The 20,743-nt window shown below is 41.9% G+C and overlaps 1 protein-coding gene across 1 annotated transcript in view; it reads left to right on the top strand.

Annotated features, from left to right (window-relative positions):
* The window catches only part of rapgefl1 (Rap guanine nucleotide exchange factor (GEF)-like 1), an 85,535-nt gene that overhangs the window by 47,668 nt on the left and 17,124 nt on the right, over positions 1-20,743 (top strand). Inside the window, exons 5-11 of the mRNA XM_034189699.1 lie at positions 497-594; positions 889-1,001; positions 4,073-4,240; positions 5,600-5,697; positions 6,227-6,349; positions 17,194-17,372; positions 17,451-17,541. Of these exons, the coding sequence (XP_034045590.1) occupies positions 497-594; positions 889-1,001; positions 4,073-4,240; positions 5,600-5,697; positions 6,227-6,349; positions 17,194-17,372; positions 17,451-17,541 (870 nt within the window). The remainder of the gene's footprint in view (positions 1-496; positions 595-888; positions 1,002-4,072; positions 4,241-5,599; positions 5,698-6,226; positions 6,350-17,193; positions 17,373-17,450; positions 17,542-20,743) is intronic.

Below are 20,743 nucleotides of genomic sequence, written 5' to 3'. Positions count from 1 at the left end.
AGTAATACACAACAATAAGCACCTCCACACTGCAACTCCACACAACAACACACAACTACACACAACACGCAACAATAAGCACCTCCACACTGCAACTCCACACAACTCCACACAACTACACACAACACGCAACAATAAGCACCTCCACACTGCAACTCCACACAACTACACACAACACGCAGCAATAAGCACCTCCACACTGCAACTCCACACAACTACACACAACACGCAACAATAAGCAACTCCACACAACAACACGCAACAATAAGCAACTGCACACAGTAACACACAATAACTCCGCACTGCAACACACAGCAAAGAAGAACGCCACAAAGCAACACACAGCAATAAAGAACTCCAAATGTCAGCAAGCAACAATATATTACTCCACACAGAAACGATCAGGAATAAGCAACTCCACACAACCGCACACTGCAATAATCAACTCTACACAACAACACTCAGCAGTAAGAAACTGAAGATTTTGTGTGTATAGGAGCTGTACATGTGTGCGGTTCAGGAACTGAGTCACTATCCAGAGCTGGTGGAGGACGTCTTCAAACTGCAACGATGGACAGAGATCATCCACTGCCCGTAAGTCTCACTCACACACAAACACACACATACACACACACACACACACACACACACACACACACACACACACACACACACCACACACACACACACACACACACAGAGGTTACTATCTTTCCATCCTCATACTGGGGAGGGGCAAATAAACATGACCTGCTTAGGTGTAAAGTTTTATTTTTTTTTAATGGTCAGGTGTGAGGCATCATTGACTCATTAGTTTGTTTGCATTCTTTGCCTGTGTGTGTGTGTGTGTGTGTGTGTGTGTGTGTGTGTGTGTGTGTGTGTGTTCAGGTGTGATGAGGAGAAAGAAAGCAAAAAGAAGCAGGTTCGTCCTCTGTTCAGACACTTCAGACGCATCGACGCCTGTTTGCAGCCCAGAGAGGCGTTCAGAGGCTCCGATGAGAGTACGACAACACACGCTCACGATGTATTAAAATGAAACACACCTGCATTATGTGGTCACTCAAATCAAATCAATTTTCAAATCAATTTTATTTATATAGCACCAAATCACAACAAACAGTTGCCCCAAGGCGCTTTATATTGAAGGCAAGGCCATACAATAATTACGGAAAAACCCCAATGGTCAAAACGACCCCCTGTGAGCAAGCACTTGGCGACAGTGGGAAGGAAAAACTCCCTTTTAACAGGAAGAAACCTCCAGCAGAACCAGGCTCAGGGAGGGGCAGTCTTCTGTTGGGACTGGTTGGGGCTGAGGGAGAGAACCAGGAAAAAGACATGCTGTGGAGGGGAGCAGAGATCGATCACTAATGATTAAATGCAGAGTGGTGCATACAGAGCAAAAAGAGAAAGAAACACTGGGTGCATCATGGGAACCCCCCAGCAGCATAACTAAGGGATGGTTCAGGGTCACCTGATCCAGCCCTAACTATAAGCTTTTCAAAAAGGAAAGTTTTAAGCCTAATCTTAAAAGTAGAGAGGGTGTCTGTCTCCCTGATCTGAATTGGGAGCTGGTTCCACAGGAGAGGAGCCTGAAAGCTGAAGGCTCTGACTCCCATTCTACTCTTACAAAACCCTAGGAACTACAAGTAAGCCTGCAGTCTGAGAGCGACGCGCACTATTGGGGTGATATGGTACTATGAGGTCCCTAAGATAAGATGGGACCTGATTATTCAAAACCTTATAAGTAAGAAGAAGAATTTTAAATTCTATTCTAGAATTAACAGGAAGCCAATGAAGAGAAGCCAATATGGGTGAGATATGCTCTCTCCTTCTAGTCCCTGTCAGTACTCTAGCTGCAGCATTTTGAATTAACTGAAGGCTTTTCAGGGAACTTTTAGGACAACCTGATAATAATGAATTACAGTAGTCCAGCCTAGAGAAAATAAATGCATGAATTAGTTTTTCAGCATCACTGAGACAAGACCTTTCTAATTTTAGCGATATTGCGCAAATGCAAAAAAGCAGTCCTACATATTTGTTTAATATGCACATTGAATGACATATCCTGATCAAAATGACTCCAAGATTTCTCACAGTATTACTAGAGGTCAGGGTAATGCCATCCAGAGTAAGGATCTGGTTAGACACCATTTTTCTAAGATTTGTGGGGCCAAGTACAATAACTTCTGTTTTATCTGAGTTTAAAAGCAGGAAATTAGAGGTCATCCATGTCTTTATGTCTGTTAGACAATCCTGCAGTTTAGCTAATTGGTGTGTGTCCTCTGGCTTCATGGATAGATAAAGCTGGGTATCATCTGCGTAACAATGAAAATTTAAGCAATACCGTCTAATAATACTGCCTAAGGGAAGCATGTATAAAGTGAATAAAATTGGTCCTAGCACAGAACCTTGTGGAACTCCATAATTAACCTTAGTCTGTGAAGAAGATTCCCCATTTACATGAACAAATTGTAATCTATTAGATAAATATGATTCAAACCACCGCATCGCAGTGCCTTTAATACCTACGGCATGCTCTAATCTCTGTAATAAAATTTTATGGTCAACAGTATCAAAAGCAGTACTGAGGTCTAACAGAACAAGCACAGAGATGAGTCCACTGTCTGAGGCCATAAGAAGATCATTTGTAACCTTCACTAATGCTGTTCTGTACTATGATGAATTCTAAACCCTGACTGAAACTCTTCAAATAGACCATTCCTCTGCAGATGATCAGTTAGCTGTTTTACAACTACCCTTTCAAGAATTTTTGAGAGAAAAGGAAGGTTGGAGATTGGCCTATAATTAGCTAAGATAGCTGGGTCAAGTGATGGCTTTTTAAGTAATGGTTTAATTACTGCCACCTTAAAAGCCTGTGGTACATAGCCAACTAATAAAGATAGATTGATCATATTTAAGATCGAAGCATTAATTAATGGTAGGGCTTCCTTGAGCAGCCTGGTAGGAATGGGGTCTAATAGACATGTTGATGGTTTGGAGGAAGTAACTAATGAAAATAACTCAGACAGAACAATCGGAGAGAAAGAGTCTAACCAAATACCGGCATCACTGAAAGCAGCCAAAGAGAACGGTATGTCTTTGGGATGATTATGAGTAATTTTTTCTCTAATAGTTAAAATTTTATTAGCAAAGAAAGTCATGAAGTCATTACTTGTTAAAGTTAAAGGAATACTCGGCTCAATAGAGCTCTAACTCTTTGTCAGCCTGGCTACAGTGCTGAAAAGAAACTTGGGGTTCTTATTTTCTTCAATTAGTGATGAGTAGTAAGATGTCCTAGCTTTACGGAGGGCTTTTTTAATAGAGCAACAGATTCTTTTTCCAGGCTAAGTGAAGATCTTCTAAATTAGTGAGACGCCATTTCCTCTCCAACTTACGGGTTATCTGCTTTAAGCTGCGAGTTTGTGAGTTATACCATGGAGTCAGGCACTTCTGATTTAAGGCTCTCTTTTTCAGAGGAGCTACACCATCCAAAGTTGTCCTCAATGAGGATATAAAACTACTGACAAGATAATCTATCTCACTCACAGAGTTTAGGCAGCTACTCTGCACTGTGTTGGTATATGGCATTGGAGAACATAAAGAAGGACTCATATCCTTAAACCTAGTTACAGCGCTTTCTGAAAAACTTCTACTGTAATGAAACTCACACACCTGTTACCTACCAGAACATAAACGCAATTGCAAAACAAATGATATAAATCCACAATCATTGTAGCCTCATTTGAACATGGAGGGGAAACCTGTTAGTCTAGTTTCACAAAAATAACATAAGGAACGGACAACCTCTATCTGAGCCAAGAAAGGAAAGGAAGGGTTCAGTGTGAGCCTGACAGCATAAAGACTGGATTTCAGGGAAATCTTCATACAGCTGCATCAAACATGGAGAAGAGAATAAAATTAAAAATTTAAAATATCTGTTGAGGTTTCCAGAAACCCCCGGCAGAATGTTTCATCTTTAGCACAGTGGAATTACAGCTGTAACAAGCTCTTTATTTGTTCCTATTTAAAAATGGAAACTAACAGTTTTTCTGCTTGTTGGTTTTGTGTGCAGTCTTCTGCAGGGTTTACACTCCGGATCATTCTTACGTCACCATCAGGAGCCGCCTGTCCTGTCGTGTTGGAGAGATTCTGGCTCTGGTCAGAGAGAAACTCCAGTATAGCGAAGACCAACCGGTTCTGCCTGTTAACCTGATCTTGGTGGCTGTCACGTCTGCTGGAGGTCAGATCTCACAACGGCAAACTATGCTGATGATGAAAAATTGTATTCATTTTTTTTTTGTTTTTTTTTTAGCACCAGAATTTCTTATCACAATGTCTTGTTGAATGCGTGGGACTGGATTTGGCTTGACATAAATCCATGTTGTGACTGTTTTCTGGAGCTCCTAATGTCTATTGTCACAACATTTGTATTTTTAATTTTGGCTAAATTTGGTCTGAGCTAAATGTTTCATCATATTGCAGCATAAGTGCTGTTATACATCTGCAGACTGTTGCATGTGTGTAATACTCATTGGGTGCATATGTATTACACAACTTAGAAGTCTGCTACGCTTAAGTTACACATCTGTTGCATGTGTTACACTGTGGTGTGCATCTTACATATCTGTTGCATGTGTTATGTATGAGATGTTACACATCTCTGTGTGTGACACGTCTATTACACATGTACTACATATCTATTACACATCTGTTACACATGCATTACACATTTCTTACACATGTATTTGACTGCCACACATGTATTATACATATGTGACACCTTTTACACGTGTTACACGTGTCATATGTATTACATGTCTGAACACCTGTATTACATGTCTGTTGCACACATGTTGCACATGTATTATGTCTGTTACACATGTATTATACATCTGTGACACACCATTTGCACATCTGTTGCATGTGTTACATATATTACACTTCCGTTACATATCTATTATACTCCTGTCACACATGTCTTAAATGCCTGTTGCACACCTATTTCACATCTGTTACATGTGTATTACACATCTGTTGCTCATGTATTATACATCAGTAACATGTCACTTGTGCCACATGTATATTACATGTCTGTTGCGCTTGTCACATGTGTATTACACGTCTCTTTCACATGTGTCTGTTGCACATTATTGCACTTCTGTTTCACATGTATTACATGCCTGTAACACATCTGTTATACGCGTATTACCTCAAAAATACAAAAATGTTTACTTTCATTTGTAGAACTGTAAAACACTCTTTATTTTTTTCCAGACAAACCTGTGTTGGTACTCTTTTGCAAGGTTGGGTAGGATTACTTTGAAATAATACATGTGGATTACATGTATGTATGTACATACATACATGTGGATTACATGTATGTATGTACATACATGTAATTACTTGTAATCTGATTACTTGTAATATGATTACCTTTGGATTACATTTCAAAGTAATCCTACCCAACCTTGCTCTTTTGTGTGATGTCATAAACAATCAGGGTGACAACATGAAATAAGGTGGTTTGGAGTTATTCTGGATCCGGGCCCATATCAGCATGTTTTTGCTTTACTGATGTGTCATTTTGCGGTGTCTTCAGAGAAGCCGTGTTTCGCCCTAGCGATGAGGCAGTGTTTCACCACGCTGGGCGTCAACACACACCTGTTTGCCTGTGAACCGTCTGAGCTGGACTCATTGGTGAGCCATTGATTGTTTGATTGATTAACAGCTCTTTTTGTCCACATGTTCTACCGTCCAACTGTGCAGGTTCTTCTGCGTGCCAAAAAAATGGGCACACCTGAAACGACTTCACAGTGCTACATCATATCTGTGAACTTTTCGTCTTCAGACGGCTGTTTGCATTTGACTCAGTGTGTTGTTCGGGCTGTTATATCTTTTTTTAATTGCTTTCTAATATTTTGTTAGTAATATTTTTTTTTATACAGCTGCTTCTCTGAAACTAACCACAGAGTCAACAAGACAAGCATTGGGTGTATTTACAGCTCATGACCAAATAGGCGTTATTTTATCGCTGCCCTCTAGAGGTCTGAATGGCCACAATTGTCTTCATATGTAAATTTTTATCTTTTATAGAATATACAAAATGTTTGCTTTATTTTGGTCAATAACAAAAGTGTGAGAATCTCTTCAGATAATTTTTCAAACACCTGCATTTTGCTGAATAATAAAATAAGTTGTTGTAACCAGATGATGTCATTGACTGCAGCTTCCTCTTCCGGAGGAGATTCACTGGTCGCCAGGCGACAGCAAACTCCACGACATGTCTGCAGAGGAAGTGTCCAATCAGCTCGTCGTGTTTGACTGGGAGCTGTTCAGCTGCGTGCACGAGGTCGGTGAACTTAATCAAAAACTCATGCATGTGATGGCGTTAATTCTTGCGACCTACGTGACCTTTGTTTCACAGCATCTGGGGCAAAGGTCATGATATTCCCAGACTTCAAGTTCTTCAGGGCTGAAACTTTAAAACTGAAGCAAAATGTCCAGAAGATGTTTGACTTTTTGATTTACTTCATAATTTATTGCAACAGCAACAACAACAATAATAACAAAAATATATAATTTATGATAAAGGCAGATACAAAACATGATGTTAAATAATTTCAAAGAAAAAGTAAATGGAACATCTCAAAACCATTTTCTCCAAATTTAAAGCAGAGTTATTACAGAGACCTGAAAAAGTACTGGGCCTCTTGATATTTCACAGTTTAATTTGTTTACGCCATTTGAAATACAAAAAGAAAATTTCCCAAAATTATCTTCCTTAAACTCAAACTCAAAGCAAATCTCAACAACTTGTTATAAATTAATTAAAAATATAAAAGCCAAGATGATGGGTTACATAAGTCATGGGCCCCTTTGGTATAACATGTAAATGATCAGTTTTATTGCCAATTTTCTTCAGACAAGTCAGGGGATGGATACATGAACATTTCAAGTCACTGAATATGTCTTGAACTTTATTTACATCAGTTATGAAGAAATACAAACAGTATGGTAAATCTGTGTGGAGTAGACAGTTCTCAAAAACTGAGTGACTGTGCAAAAAGGAGAAGAGTGAGGAAGTCCACCAAGACAACAGCTTTTCTAAGGTTTTTCGATGTTGCTCTGCCCTTCTCAGAGTTATGTCTTTTCCTCAGTATTGCACGCAGCTCTTCTAATGGTGCACTTTCATCCTGGTGTGATTATTTGCACTGGACTTTAGGGGCCTTTAATTCTCTCCAGATGTTGTGGATCTTGGTGGCCATAATACCTGGTAAGAGCTTATTTATGTATGTCCAGCCCAGTCTCACGTTTTTTTTTTTTTTTTTCATGCTCCTGTGACGAAATGAGTGAAATATCACGAACCAATAGATTAATGTATATTTCGTGCTGCTGAATCACGACTTGCCGTGAGACCAGGTTGGTATGTCTGGTTGGCTTCTTTTCTTTGAGACCAAATTTTTCTGTTGCCGCTGTCCGGATCACTGAAGTCACTGTCTTCAGCCTCCTCTCCACATCCCTCTTGGCAGCTGCTTCCAACAGAAGGTCTGTGTCTTCATTCAATCTGGACACTCACCACTCTGGTCGGCTTTTGTCCATCTGATCTATAGGTGTCTATAGGGATGTGGTGTCTTGGTGCACAGCTCATGCAACTTGGAGGCTATGGGTATTGTGGGATGCTTCCTGCTCCTCCTCTTTCTCACCAGATTGGTCATCTGTGCATTGTGGTGCCCTTTGTTGCGCCCTACATCCCATTCCAGACTGATGGATTTTCAGGCCTCTCTGATTTTGCACAGTGCACCAGCTGTCGGTGCACCATTTTCCCATTGTCGGGCTTCCCTGGGAGTGTTGTTTACTCTTACAGTTAGCGGTACTTAGGGTCCCTTTATTGAGAGAATAGCATCAACTAAGAACATGGTGCCATTTTGGGGCCAACTGTGCTGAACTGCTGAATGAACCTTTTATGTTTTCAATATTTTTTTAAATTAGTTAACCACATACAACAACACATCCAGGTACAGGTACTATCAAAATCATTAAGCTACCAAGTTTACATGAATTTACAATTTATGATGATTTATTTTATTAATTTAAAGCCTGATTTATGCTTCTGCAACTCTGTAACCCCGTGTCATTCAATGACGTGTGTGACAGTTTTAAAGTTCTCCATTGCTGGATTATGCTTTATTATGGATTAATTTGACCCTCAACAAGCTTTTCTTTCTACAATCAACACCTCCAAATCAAAGGTAAGATGTACAATTTCCAATTTTTTCCAACTCCATGTTGTAAATGTGTGGACTTTTCTGATCCATTTGTAATCAGTGTGCGCACTGCAAAAACTATTAAAATGTGAGAGGAGATAAATGCGTGAAAGCAGAAAAGTGTCAAATCACAGCCTTTTGCTGTGTCTGTTAGCAGGTGCACGTCAGGCTGTGGGTCTGAGTCTGAACACGGTTTAAAAAAAAAAAAAAAGTCTAGCTTTTAATCACAGAAATGACTCCGGTCCCACATGCGAGGGGTTTTAATGGAAATGCATTGTGGGGAGGACATTTTATCTGATGTGAGCGAAAAGTCCGTTATACAACATGTGTTATTTACAGTGTTTATTACAAAACAACCCAAAAACATTGGGACTTTTTTGTTGGGGGCTGCGAATATCTGGTTTATTCGATGACGGTTTAGGTGAGTTTTACTGTACATGGTGTTGTGTGGGCCGCCAGAAGAGGAGGTACTGCTGGCCCACCACCAGAGGGCGCCCTGCCTGAAGTGCGGGCTTCAGGCACGAGAGGGCGCTGCCGCCACGGACACAACCGGGAGTGACAGCTGTCACACATCAACTCGTGACAGCTGTCACCCATCTTCATTTCATCACTCCATAAAAGCTGCCGAGATATCATCTACCTGTAGAGGTAACGACTCTCAGCCGTTCGTGTGCTTACACACAAGTCTTTGTTCTGTACGTGTTTTGCAGGAGTACCTGTTTAATCTCAGGCCAGCAGGAGCTGGTGATTGGGAGCTAGGACTGCATTCCTTTTCCCCCTGAGAGATAACTGCATTACTCTGCACATTCTTGTATTAGAGGTGGAGGTGATATTTCCACCATTGTTGTTACTGGGTGTGCACGCACCCACCTCTTACCGTTTTTGCTCCTTGCCAGCAGTACCAGATCCGACATCCGGAGACTGTGGCCACCTGGGAATTCGGGACTTGGCGGCTCCAGTATTCTCCAGGTTCGGTGGCAGAGGAAATCGTGTGGTTCCGGTTCTTCTCAGGACAGACGTCTTCTATCCTCGAGCCTGCCCACGCGTCACCTTTCTAGATTGACTGTTTGCATAAATTCTGTAATCATCTGTGTTCTGGTTGTGCTTGTTTCACAACAGTAAAGTGTTCATATTCGACTCTTTCATTGTCCGTTCATTTACGCCCCCTGTTGTGGGTCCGTGTCACTACACTTTCCCAACACATGGGACTGAACAATAAATTTACCTCAGCTTTGACGATGTCGCTTCCATCCTACATGGCTGACTTTATTTCCCCAAATTTTTCCTCTGCTCGGATCTGAAGGGAATCTGTATCTTGAAGCCCTTGTGTCTACAACCCCAATTCCAATGAAGTTGGGATGTTGTGTAAAATGTAAATAAAAACAGAATACAATGATTTGCAAATCCTCTTCAACCTATATTCAATTGAATACACCACAAAGACAAGATATTTAATGTTCAAACTGATAAACGTTTTTGTGCAAATATTTGCTCATTTTGAAATGGAAGCCTGCAGCACGTTTCAAAAAAGCTGGGACAGTGGTATGTTTACCGTTGTGTTACATCACCTTTCCTTCTAACAACACTCAATAAGCATTTGGGAACTGAGGACACTAATTGTTGAAGCTTTGTAGGTGGAATTCTTTCCCATTCTTGCTTGATGTATGACTTCAGTTGTTCAACAGTTCAACAGGGTCTCCGTTGTCGTATTTTGCACTTAATAATGCACCACACATTTTCAATGGGCGACAGGTCTGGACTGCAGGCAGGCCAGTCTAGTACCCGCACTCTTTTATTACGAAGCCACGCTGTTGTAACACGTGCAGAATGTGGCTTGGCATTGTCTTGCTGAAATAAGCAGGGACGTCCCTGAAAAAGAAGTTGCTTGGATGGCAGCATGTGTTGCTTCAAAACCTGGATGTACCTTTCAGCATTGATGGTGCCATCACAGATGTGCAAGTTGCCCATGCCATGGGCACTAACACACCCCCATACCATCACAGATGCTGGCTTTTGAACTTTGCGGTGGTAACAATCTGGATGGTCTTTTTCCTCTTTTGTCCAGAGAACACGACAACCATCATTTCCAAAAACAATTTCAAACGTGGACTCAGACCACAGCACACTTTTCCATTTTGCGTCTGTCCATTTCAGATGAGCTCAGGCCCAGAGACAGCAGCTGCGTTTCTGGATGTTGTTGATGTATGGCTTTTGCTTTGCATGGTAGAGTTTTAACTTGCACATGTAGTGACAAACTGTTAACTGACAATGGTTTTCTGAAGTGTTCCTGAGCCCACGCGGTAAGATCCTTTACACAATGTGGGTTTTTAATGCAGTGCTGCCTGAGGGATCGAAGGTCACGGGCATTCAATGTTGGCTTTTGGTCTCTCCGCTTATGTGTAGAAAGTTCTCCAGATTCTAAAAATCTTCTGATTATATTATGGACTGTAGATGATGGAATCCCTAAATTCCTTGCAATTGAACGTTGAGAAACATTGTTCTTAAACTGTTGGACTATTTTTCACACAGTTGTTCACAAAGTGGGATCCTCACCCCGTCTTTGCTTTTGAATGGCTGAGGCTTTTGGGGATGCTCCTTTTATACCCAATCATGACACGCACCTGTTTCCAATTAGGTGTTTTTTGAGCATTCATCAACTTTCCCAGTCTTTTGTTGCCCTATCCCAACATTTTTGAAACGTGTTGCAGGCATCCATTTCAAAATGAGAAAATATTGCACAAAAACAATAAAGTTTATCAGTTTGAACATTAAATATCTTGTCTTTGTCGTGTATTCAATTGAATATAGGTTGAAGAGGATTTGCAAATCATTGTACGAGTATTCTCGTATTCTGTTTTTATTTACATTTTACACAGCATCCCAGCTTCATTGGAACTGGGGTTGTAACATGATCTTAAATATGGCATGAAAATTCACCAAACAGTAAACATAATAACACAACATAAAATAATAAGAAAATCTACTTAAAACCACTCGTGGTTAACTGTGGAAACCTGGGGGAATCCCCCTGGCAGATCTATGTGCAAGCATTCTGGGGTGTGCCATGACTCATATATGAATGCAGTGGGTGCATACAATTAAAATGAAATTGTCATGTCAGCACTAGAAATACATTTGCGAGTGCACAAATTAGCCATAATTGGATGTTTAAATTAACCAGGAAGGCATTTTCAAGAAGGCCATATTTATAACATATACGAGGTCTGTCCATAAAGTTACGGTCCTTTTTATTTTTTTCAAAAACTATATGGATTTCATTCATATGTTTTTACGTCAGACATGCTTGAACCCTCGTGCGCATGCGTGAGTTTTTCCACGCCTGTCGGTGACGTCATTCGCCTGTGAGCACTCCTTGTGGGAGGAGTCGTCCAGCCCCTCGTCGGAATTCCTTTGTCTGAGAAGTTGCTGAGAGACTGGCGCGTTGTTTGATCAAAATTTTTTCTAAACCTGTGAGACACATCGAAGTGGACATGGTTCGAAAAAATTAAGCTGGTTTTCAGTGAAAATTTTAACGGCTGATGAGAGATTTTGAGGTGATTCTGTCGCTTTAAGGACTTCCCACGGAGCGAGACGTCGCGCAGCGGTCCCAGGCGCCGTCATCAGCCTGTTAAAAGCTGAAAACCTCCACATTTCAGGCTCTATTGATCCAGGACGTCGTGAGAGAACAGAGAAGTTTCAGAAGAAGTCGGTTTCAGCATTTTATCCGGATATTCCACTGTTAAAGGAGATTTTTTTAATGAAAGACGTGCGGACGGGTCCGCACGTCGGGACGCAGCCGACGCGGTGCGGCGGCACAGGAAAAACACCTCCGTGTTGATAACCATTTGTAAAATCCAGGCAGCTTTTGATGGCTTTCAGTGGAGTGAGTATATGAGAAATTGTTTAACAGCTGGACATGTTCCAACTTGTCCTTAAGGCTTCCAACAGAGGGCAGATGGACACAAATGCATGACTCAGATGTGGGTTAAGGAAAAGGCTTTATCCAAAAAACAGGCTCAGGTCGATACACAGGGTCACAAGCAGGCAGGCAGCAGTACAGACAGTGTTGAGGCGGCGGTGTGGTCAGTGACAAGCAGAGTTCCAGCACGAGCAAACAGGTGTATCAGAGAAGGCAAAAACGTAGTCAAAAAACAAGCAGGGTTCAGGCACAGAGCAGCAGGTTAACAGGCTCAGGCAGAAACGTGGTCAAGGACAAGCAGAGGTCGAGAACGGCAAAAACACAGATTATGACAGGATACAGGTGGCTTGGAAAGAGGCAGAATGCACAACGAACTAGCAGTGAGCTTTTGAAGATAAGGGGTTTAAATCAGAGGATAATCAGTGTGTGATGATATGCAGGTGCAGGATAGAAGGCGTGGCTGAGTGAGACGAGTGGAATAAAGAAGGCGTGGCTGAGTGAGATGAGTGGAATAAAGAAGGCGTGGCTGAGTGAGACCAGTGGAGTGACAGGTGGGCGTGTCAGACAAAAGCAGGAAAAAGAGGAATATGACAGTGACAGAACAAATGTTAAACAATAAGGAAATAATGATACCTAGAATACAAATGTGGTAACAGAATAAACAAAGGCAGAAACAGAACAGAAAATTAAAGGCTGGACCTAACCTAGATGAGAACTCAACATGTGGCAGGAGTGTACAGAAAACCCTGATTTACAAATGTGCTCAAGACAGTGACTGAATAACCAGAAAGTAAAGGATGAAGACTAAACTAGAACAGAACTCAATAAGTGGCTGAAGTGTAACAGATAATCCTCAAAACTTAATGTGATAACACAGTATGACTAAATAAAAAGCAGAGACTAAATTATAACAGAACTTAACGTGGCTGAAGTGTAACAGATCATAAAACCAAGACCAAAGTGGAAGAAACAGAAAATAAACATTCAGGGTCAGACAGAAGGACAAAGAGAGGGAAACAGACAGAGACTGGGGGACAAAACCAGATTCGGGGCAGGTCCAGGGCTAAAACCTGACATATAGTCCAAGTCTGGGTGTCCATGACAATTGCCTCAGAAAAAATCAGGCCTCTAGGTCCATTATTTGCTGAGATATTCTACCTTGAACATGGCTCCAGAAATGACAGCCATAATTTTTGCCTAAAAAAAGTCTGGGAATATTTGATTTAAAATTTGAAGAAAATCTGAGACAAAGTGCGTGAGGCCCTCGTTGAATTGACATGGAATGACCCTTTGTGCAAATGACAGAATTGACATTAATGGAGTTATTATATCCGTATTAATTTTATTTATAAATCACAAACCATAAGTCAGCACTGCTTTATTTTCCAAGGCCTCCGCCTCACGGCAACACTGCTATTGAGTAAAGAGTTGAGCTTTGCTGCTCCTCTCAACTGTTTCACTGCTGTAAGCTGTGTAGAGTACAGGAGCTTCCAGCAGTGGACAGGATGCACAAAGACAGAAGTGCTGACTCATTGTTTGGGTCTGGTCATCTTTGATGCTATAGAAGCCATCGTCGTGTTAAAACTCAAACTCAGCAGTTGTAAGTGTACTGGAGACAATACTGGAACTTGTCGGTTATCTGTAGCTTCCGCTAAATTTTTGGGTGCTTTATTGGTTTAGCTTTATAAAAGATAACTTTTCAGTTAGCTGATTATCTGTTATTGAAGCTAACTTTATGGTTAGCTGTGCCTTGGACATAAATCTACGACCAGACGGAAGTATTTTGAACTCAGGGTACAAGGGGTACTCAGGCTCCTCTCCTGTGGAACCAGCTCCCAATTCGGATTAGGGAGACAGACACCCTCTCTACTTTTAAGATTAGGCTTAAAACTTTCCTTTTTGCTAAAGCTTATAGTTAGGGCTGGATCAGGTGACCCTGAACCATCCCTTAGTTATGCTGCTATAGACGTAGACTGCTGGGGGGTTCCCATGATGCACTGTTTCTTTCTCTTTTTGCTCTGTATGCACCACTCTGCATTTAATCATTAGTGATTGATCTCTGCTCCCTTCCACAGCATGTCTTTTTCCTGGTTCTCTCCCTCAGCCCCAACCAGTCCCAGCAGAAGACTGCCCCTCCCTGAGCCTGGTTCTGCTGGAGGTTTCTTCCTGTTAAAAGGGAGTTTTTCCTTCCCACTGTCGCCAAGTGCTTGCTCACAGGGGGTCGTTTTGACTGTTGGGGTTTTTCTGTAATTATTGTATGGCTTTTGCCTTACAATATAAAGGGCCTTGGGGTAACTGTTTGTTGTGATTTGGCGCTATATAAATAAAATTGATTTGATTTGATTTGAAAGAGTGACTGGGATCATCCAAGCTCGACCTCACCTTCTTAATGGATCTGTTTTTATATATCGATGGCAGGTCGTTTAAGGAAATGCCGGCAATCTTATTGCACTCATTTACAATATGATGCAGACTGTTTTTGTTTTTCAAAGTTAAAAACCCATACCAGCAGATAAAAGAAAAGGTAAGAACAGATTCAATAAAACATCTTCATAAAAGTGCTGTTCACATTAAAATGCCTGAGTTTACGATAAAAATGCATAGTTGGTGAGCTTTCTTACATACCTGGTCAATTTGATGCTCAAAGGTTCATCCACTTGTCAATAAAGGTTCCAAGGTATTTATAGTTGTGTACAACTTTAGTCAAGATGGCATCATGAGTCACGTGATTTTTTTTTTTTTTAGCTTGTCATGTCACTACTCTCTGCATAAAGGGACCCTAGGGGTACTAGCCCACCCCACCCTGTAGTTGCTGTCTTTCACTGGTCTTTCTAGTCACTGGTGTCCCAGAAAATAGTTCTTGAAGAAACATTCTAGGACACGTCATCGGAAACTTGGCAGGTAGTGCTTCTTAATATACATTTCCTGGTCCTATTTATTCAGATTTCAGCTGACGTCATGGGCCCTTCCGTGGAGCCGTCTTCAGAAAAATATGCTCCAAATATATATCCAATTTGTAGCTGTGGTTTGCACACATTTATCCCACAATTAGTGTAATTTTTGGTACTCTGGAAATCTATGAATGCTGATGTTTTGCCTGTCATCTCTCTTATTTGCGCACTCAGCCATTACACACCTATGAGGATATTTTCACATTGAAAAAGACCTTTTCTTCTCGATGTCAGAGCTGCGGTGTCTGTGCTTTTCAAGCGGGGAGGAGCTCAGTGTTCCTGGGGGGATGTCATATGTGCCCTCTTCTTCATCTGAAAGTTCTGCCAGTAGAATTTCACGGGTATCTGGTGTATTATTTTTTACTTAGTCCATTATGTACAGTCATGGTATTTGTGGGGGGGTTGTACCTCAGACAGATCAGCCACTGCAGTGGATCTTCCAAGCACTCGAAAATGGTCATTTTTATAAGAAAGAATACTCCATGTACCCACCCACATGAGCCGCCTCAATTTTGAACCTATCCACCGCTGTGCGGTTAATGATACCTCAGAACCGCCCCAGTCTCCACCCTCCAAAGACCCTTGGTGTTCTCCTGGTTTTGTCCTTTCCAGAGAACAGGCTCCTGTGACATTCATGAGTCTGGGTCTTCAGTCTTTGAGATCCCATAATACCTGGTTAGAGCTTATAGAATCATGAGGTCACTGGACAGAGGTGCTTGGTATTAGGTCTGGAGATGAGGAAAGGCTGGACACAAATGCTGAGCTCAGATACAGAAGGTATTTGGTCAAAAGGTTTTACTGGGTTAACAAGGAAAAAAAACTGTACATGGTAAAGCAGTCCAAAATCAGCAACAATATCAAAAACATTAGGCTAAGGCGTGGTCCAAAAAACAGGCAGGTAGGCATGAAACACAGTAAGGCAAAAACAGGTCGAGAACAGAGCAAGAAACAGGGCTAGATGCGAAGGCATAAAGCATAACAATCTGGTGGGAAAGTGAGGGAAACGAGGTTTAAATACAGGGTGTGATGAGGAGTTGATTGAAAACAGGTGTGCAGGAAAGTTGCAGAGCAGGGTGTAGAAAACAGGGGAAGAACCACCCACCATCAAAGACTCAAGTGACAGACAAGAGCAAGTAGTGACACCAAACCCAAGCAAAAGGGTAACAGACAAAACCACAGTGATGCAAAGCACAAAAGACAAAATCATAACAATACATAACCAAACCCATGAAACTACCAAACCTAACCCCACAATCCTGACACTTGGTGATACTGGTATCTTTGCAGGAGAATGAAGGTCCAAGTCTGAGGGTCCTGGTGCTGCTAGTCTTACTGTATGGTTGTCAGACTTTTGATAACCAGTGACCTAAGGCAAGGACAAGATGTCTTTGGTACCAGGTCTCTTTGCGAGATACCTGGGTACTGTTGGAATGACTTTGTGTCAAATGAATGGCTACTTAGTGAGACTCAGATGAGGAGGAACACTGACATTGTGCTGAAACATCAGTTACAGCCTTTTGGCCATGTGGTGGATCCAGCATGCTCACCTGCATGTTGGATCCACCACATTATTCATGTACTATCTGTTTGACCTTCACCAGTCACCATAGTGTTTTACCATTGAGTCCAGTATTGAACACTGAGTTGAAACGCTGTGTGACTGGTGAAGGTCAAGGACACGCCCATATTTCACAGATAGATGGTTACTTTGAAGAGGTGGGGGTGGACCAGTTGTTTGCCTGGGTGGTTGCCTGGGGAGGTTCTGTGGTGTAGTGGACACAACAAGAGCTCCTCCTCCCAGACATGTCCAGCTCGGCGACGTGCCGGTCTTTTAGAAGCCAAGTCCAGTTTCTCCGCAACCATCCTTGATCTTTAGAGCTAACTTAAGGAAGAACTTCCTTCATAGTTTCAGAACAAATAGATGTTATGCCACTTAAGGAGTAAGGAAAAGTAGAATAAAAGCTTCAGAATCTTTACATTTAGTTTTGGTAGATCTATTCTGCCTCCTACTGGATAATGCTGGAATGGAAATCATTTATTTGTTTGTTGTGTCCTGTAGGTGGAGTTCGTGTGTTATGTGTTTCATGGTGAGCAGTCCCGCTGGCGCCCCCTGAACCTGGAGCTGGTATTGCAGCGTTGCAGTGAGGTGCAGCACTGGGTTGCCACAGAGATCCTGCAGTGTCAGTCGCTGCCCAAAAGGATCCAGCTGCTCCGCAAGTTCATCAAGATCGCCGCTCTGTGAGTACAGAAACTGTTCTGTGCCGCGGTCAGCACACTCACCACACACAGATCTGATACAAGTTTGTGTTTTTCCAGCTGCAAGCAGCAGCAGGACCTGCTGTCGTTTCTCGCCGTAGTTCTGGGGCTCGATAACCCAGCTGTCAACAGACTGCGACTCACCTGGGAGGTACAATGGCAACTTATACTGTCATTCTAGTCACACAGCAACAACATCACAAATAAATGACCAACGTATAAAAATATCAATTATTCAGCGTACTCTGTGTGCATGCTTGCAGCCCCATGGGGGCGTGGTCTGAATTTACTTAAAATGCCGATACAGTGAGAGTGGTGACGCATAGAGATTTGAAGCCATATTGTTTCCTACAAAGTTCACATGGGTGCTTAACAAATCTTAAAGGGAATTGGATTTGACAATGTAAAAATCAGGGCTTAATTGGTATCACTCGGGTGAGGAGGAGTAACAGGAAGACAGAGGTCAGGAATGAGAATGAGAGGAACAGTAGAAGCCAGTAAACCAGTATTGATCTGTATGTCTGGTATTTATATTGTGTATTTGTATTTATATATTTGCAAACTGTTTTTCTTTTTTTCACTTTTGATACTCTGTGTGCTTCTTACTCTGTGTGCTGCTATACAATGTTGCTGGAACCTCAATTTCCCTGAGGAAGTCTTCCCATGGGATCAATAAAATTCTGTCTAATCTACATCCCCAATTCCAATGAAGTTGGGACGTTGTGTAAAATGTAAATAAAAACAGAATACAGTGATTTGCAAATCCTCTTCAACCCATATTCAATTGAATACACCACAAAGACAAGATATTTAATGTTCAATCTGATAAACTTTATTGTTTTAGTGCAAATATTTGCTAATTTTGAAATGGATGCCTACAACACGTTTCAAAAAAGCTGGGACAGTGGTATGTTTACCACTGTGTTACATCACCTTTCCTTCTAACAACGCTCCAGAACATGCGGCCTCAGATCAGATTATACAATCACAAAATCGATCATCGACCTTCAGCCGCGGCTGCTCTGGTATCATGTACATTTATGAGTGTCCTTATGTTCAAACATGGTGTAATGAACGGTCCGTGACTAGCACAGAAGTCCAATAACAAACAACCGCTCAGGTTTAGATCAGGGAGGTCGTTCCTCCCAATCACACCTCTCCTATATATATATCAAATCAAATCAAATCAATTTTATTTATATAGCGCCAAATCACAACAAACAGTTGCCCCAAGGCGCTTTATATTGTAAGGCAAAAGCCATACAATAATTACAGAAAAACCCCAACGGTCAAAAAGACCCCCTGTGAGCAAGCACTTGGCGACAGTGTGAAGGAAAAACTCCCTTTTAACAGGAAGAAACCTCCAGCAGAACCAGGCTCAGGGAGGGGCAGTCTTCTGCTGGGACTGGTTGGGGCTGAGGGAGAGAATCAGGAAAAAGACATGCTGTGGAGGGGAGCAGAGATCAATCACTAATGATTAAATGCAGAGTGGTGCATACAGAGCAAAAAGAGAAAGAAACACTCAGTGTATCATGGGAACCCCCCATCAGTCTAAGTCTATAGCAGCATAACTAAGGGATGGTTCAAGGTCACCTGATCCAGCCCTAACTATAAGCTTTAGCAAAAATGAAAGTTTTAAGCCTAATCTTAAAAGTAGAGAGGGTGTCTGTCTCCCTGATCCGAATTGGGAGCTGGTTCCATAGGAGAGGAGCCTGAAAGCTGAAGGCTCTGCCTCCCATTCTACTCTTACAAACCCTAGGAACTACAAGTAAGCCTGCAGTCTGAGAGCGAAGCGCTCTATTGGGGTGATATGGTACTATGAGGTCCCTAAGATAAGATGGGACCTGATTATTCAAAACCTTATAAGTAAGAAGAAGAATTTATATATATATATATATATATATATATATATATATATATATATATATACGAGGTCTGTCAATAAAGTATAGGTCCTTTTTATTTTTTTCAAAAACTATATGGATTTCATTCATATGTTTTTGCCTCAGACATGCTTGAACCCTCGTGCGCATGCGTGAGTTTTTCCACGCCTGTCGGTGACGTCATTCGCCTGTGAGCACTCCTTGTGGGAGGAGTCTTCCAGCCCCTCGTCGGAATTCCTTTGTCTGAGAAGTTGCTGAGAGACTGGCGCTTTGTTTGATCAAAATTTTTTCTAAACCTGTGAGACACATCGAAGTGGACACGGTTCGAAAAATTAAGCTGGTTTTCGGTGAAACTTTTAACAGCTGATGAGAGATTTTGAGGTGATACTGTCGCTTTAAGGACTTCCCACGGTGCAAGACGTCGCGCAGCGGTCCCAGGCGCCATCGTCAGCCTGTTTCAAGCTGAAAACCTCCACATTTCAGGCTCTATTGATCCAGGACATCGTGAGAGAACAGAGAAGTTTCAGAAGAAGTCGGTTTCAGCATTTTATCCGGATATTCCACTGTTAAAGGAGATTTTTTTAATGAAAGACGTGTGGACGGATTGCAGCGTCGGCTCGCAGCCGCCGCGACGCTCTGCCACAGGAAAAACACCTCTGTTGGAAGCCTTAAGGACAAGTTGGAACATGTCCAGCTGTTAAACAATTTCTCAGATACTCACTCCACTGAAAGCCATCAAAAGCCGCCTGGATTTTACAAATGGTTATCAACACGGAGGTGTTTTTCCTGTGCCGCCGCGTCCCGACGCGCGGACCCGTCTGCACGTCTTTCATTAAAAAAATCTCCTTTAACAGTGGAATATACGGATAAAATGCTGAAACCGACTTCTTCTGAAACTTCTCTGTTCTCTCACGACGTCCTGGATCAATAGAGCCTGAAATGTGGAGGTTTTCAGCTTGAACAGGCTGACGACGGCGCCTGGGACCGCTGCGCGACGTCTCGCTCCGTGGGAAGTCCTTAAAGCGACAGTATCACCTCAAAATCTCTCATCAGCCGTTAAAATTTTCACCGAAAACCAGCTTAATTTTTCGAACCGTGTCCACTTCGATGTGTCTCACAGGTTTAGAAAAAATTTTGATCAAACAAAGCGCCAGTCTCTCAGCAACTTCTCAGACAAAGGAATTCCGACGAGGGGCTGGACGACTCCTCCCACAAGGAGTGTTCACAGGCGAATGACGTCACCGACAGGCGTGGAAAAACTCACGCATGCGCACGAGGGTTCAAGCATGTCTGACGTAAAAACATATGAATGAAATCCATATAGTTTTTGAAAAAAATAAAAAGGACCTATACTTTATTGACAGCCCTCGTATATATATATATTATATTATTATATATATTTGAACACCCTGTGGTTTTGCAAGTTCTCCCACTTAGAAATCATGGAGGGGTCTGAAATTTTCATCTTAG

The sequence above is a fragment of the Thalassophryne amazonica genome, chromosome 16, assembly GCF_902500255.1.
Source record: "Thalassophryne amazonica chromosome 16, fThaAma1.1, whole genome shotgun sequence".
Lineage (NCBI taxonomy): Eukaryota > Metazoa > Chordata > Actinopteri > Batrachoidiformes > Batrachoididae > Thalassophryne > Thalassophryne amazonica.
The sequence above is the reverse complement of the archived record's forward strand: the minus strand, read 5'-3'. Positions and strand labels throughout refer to the sequence as shown.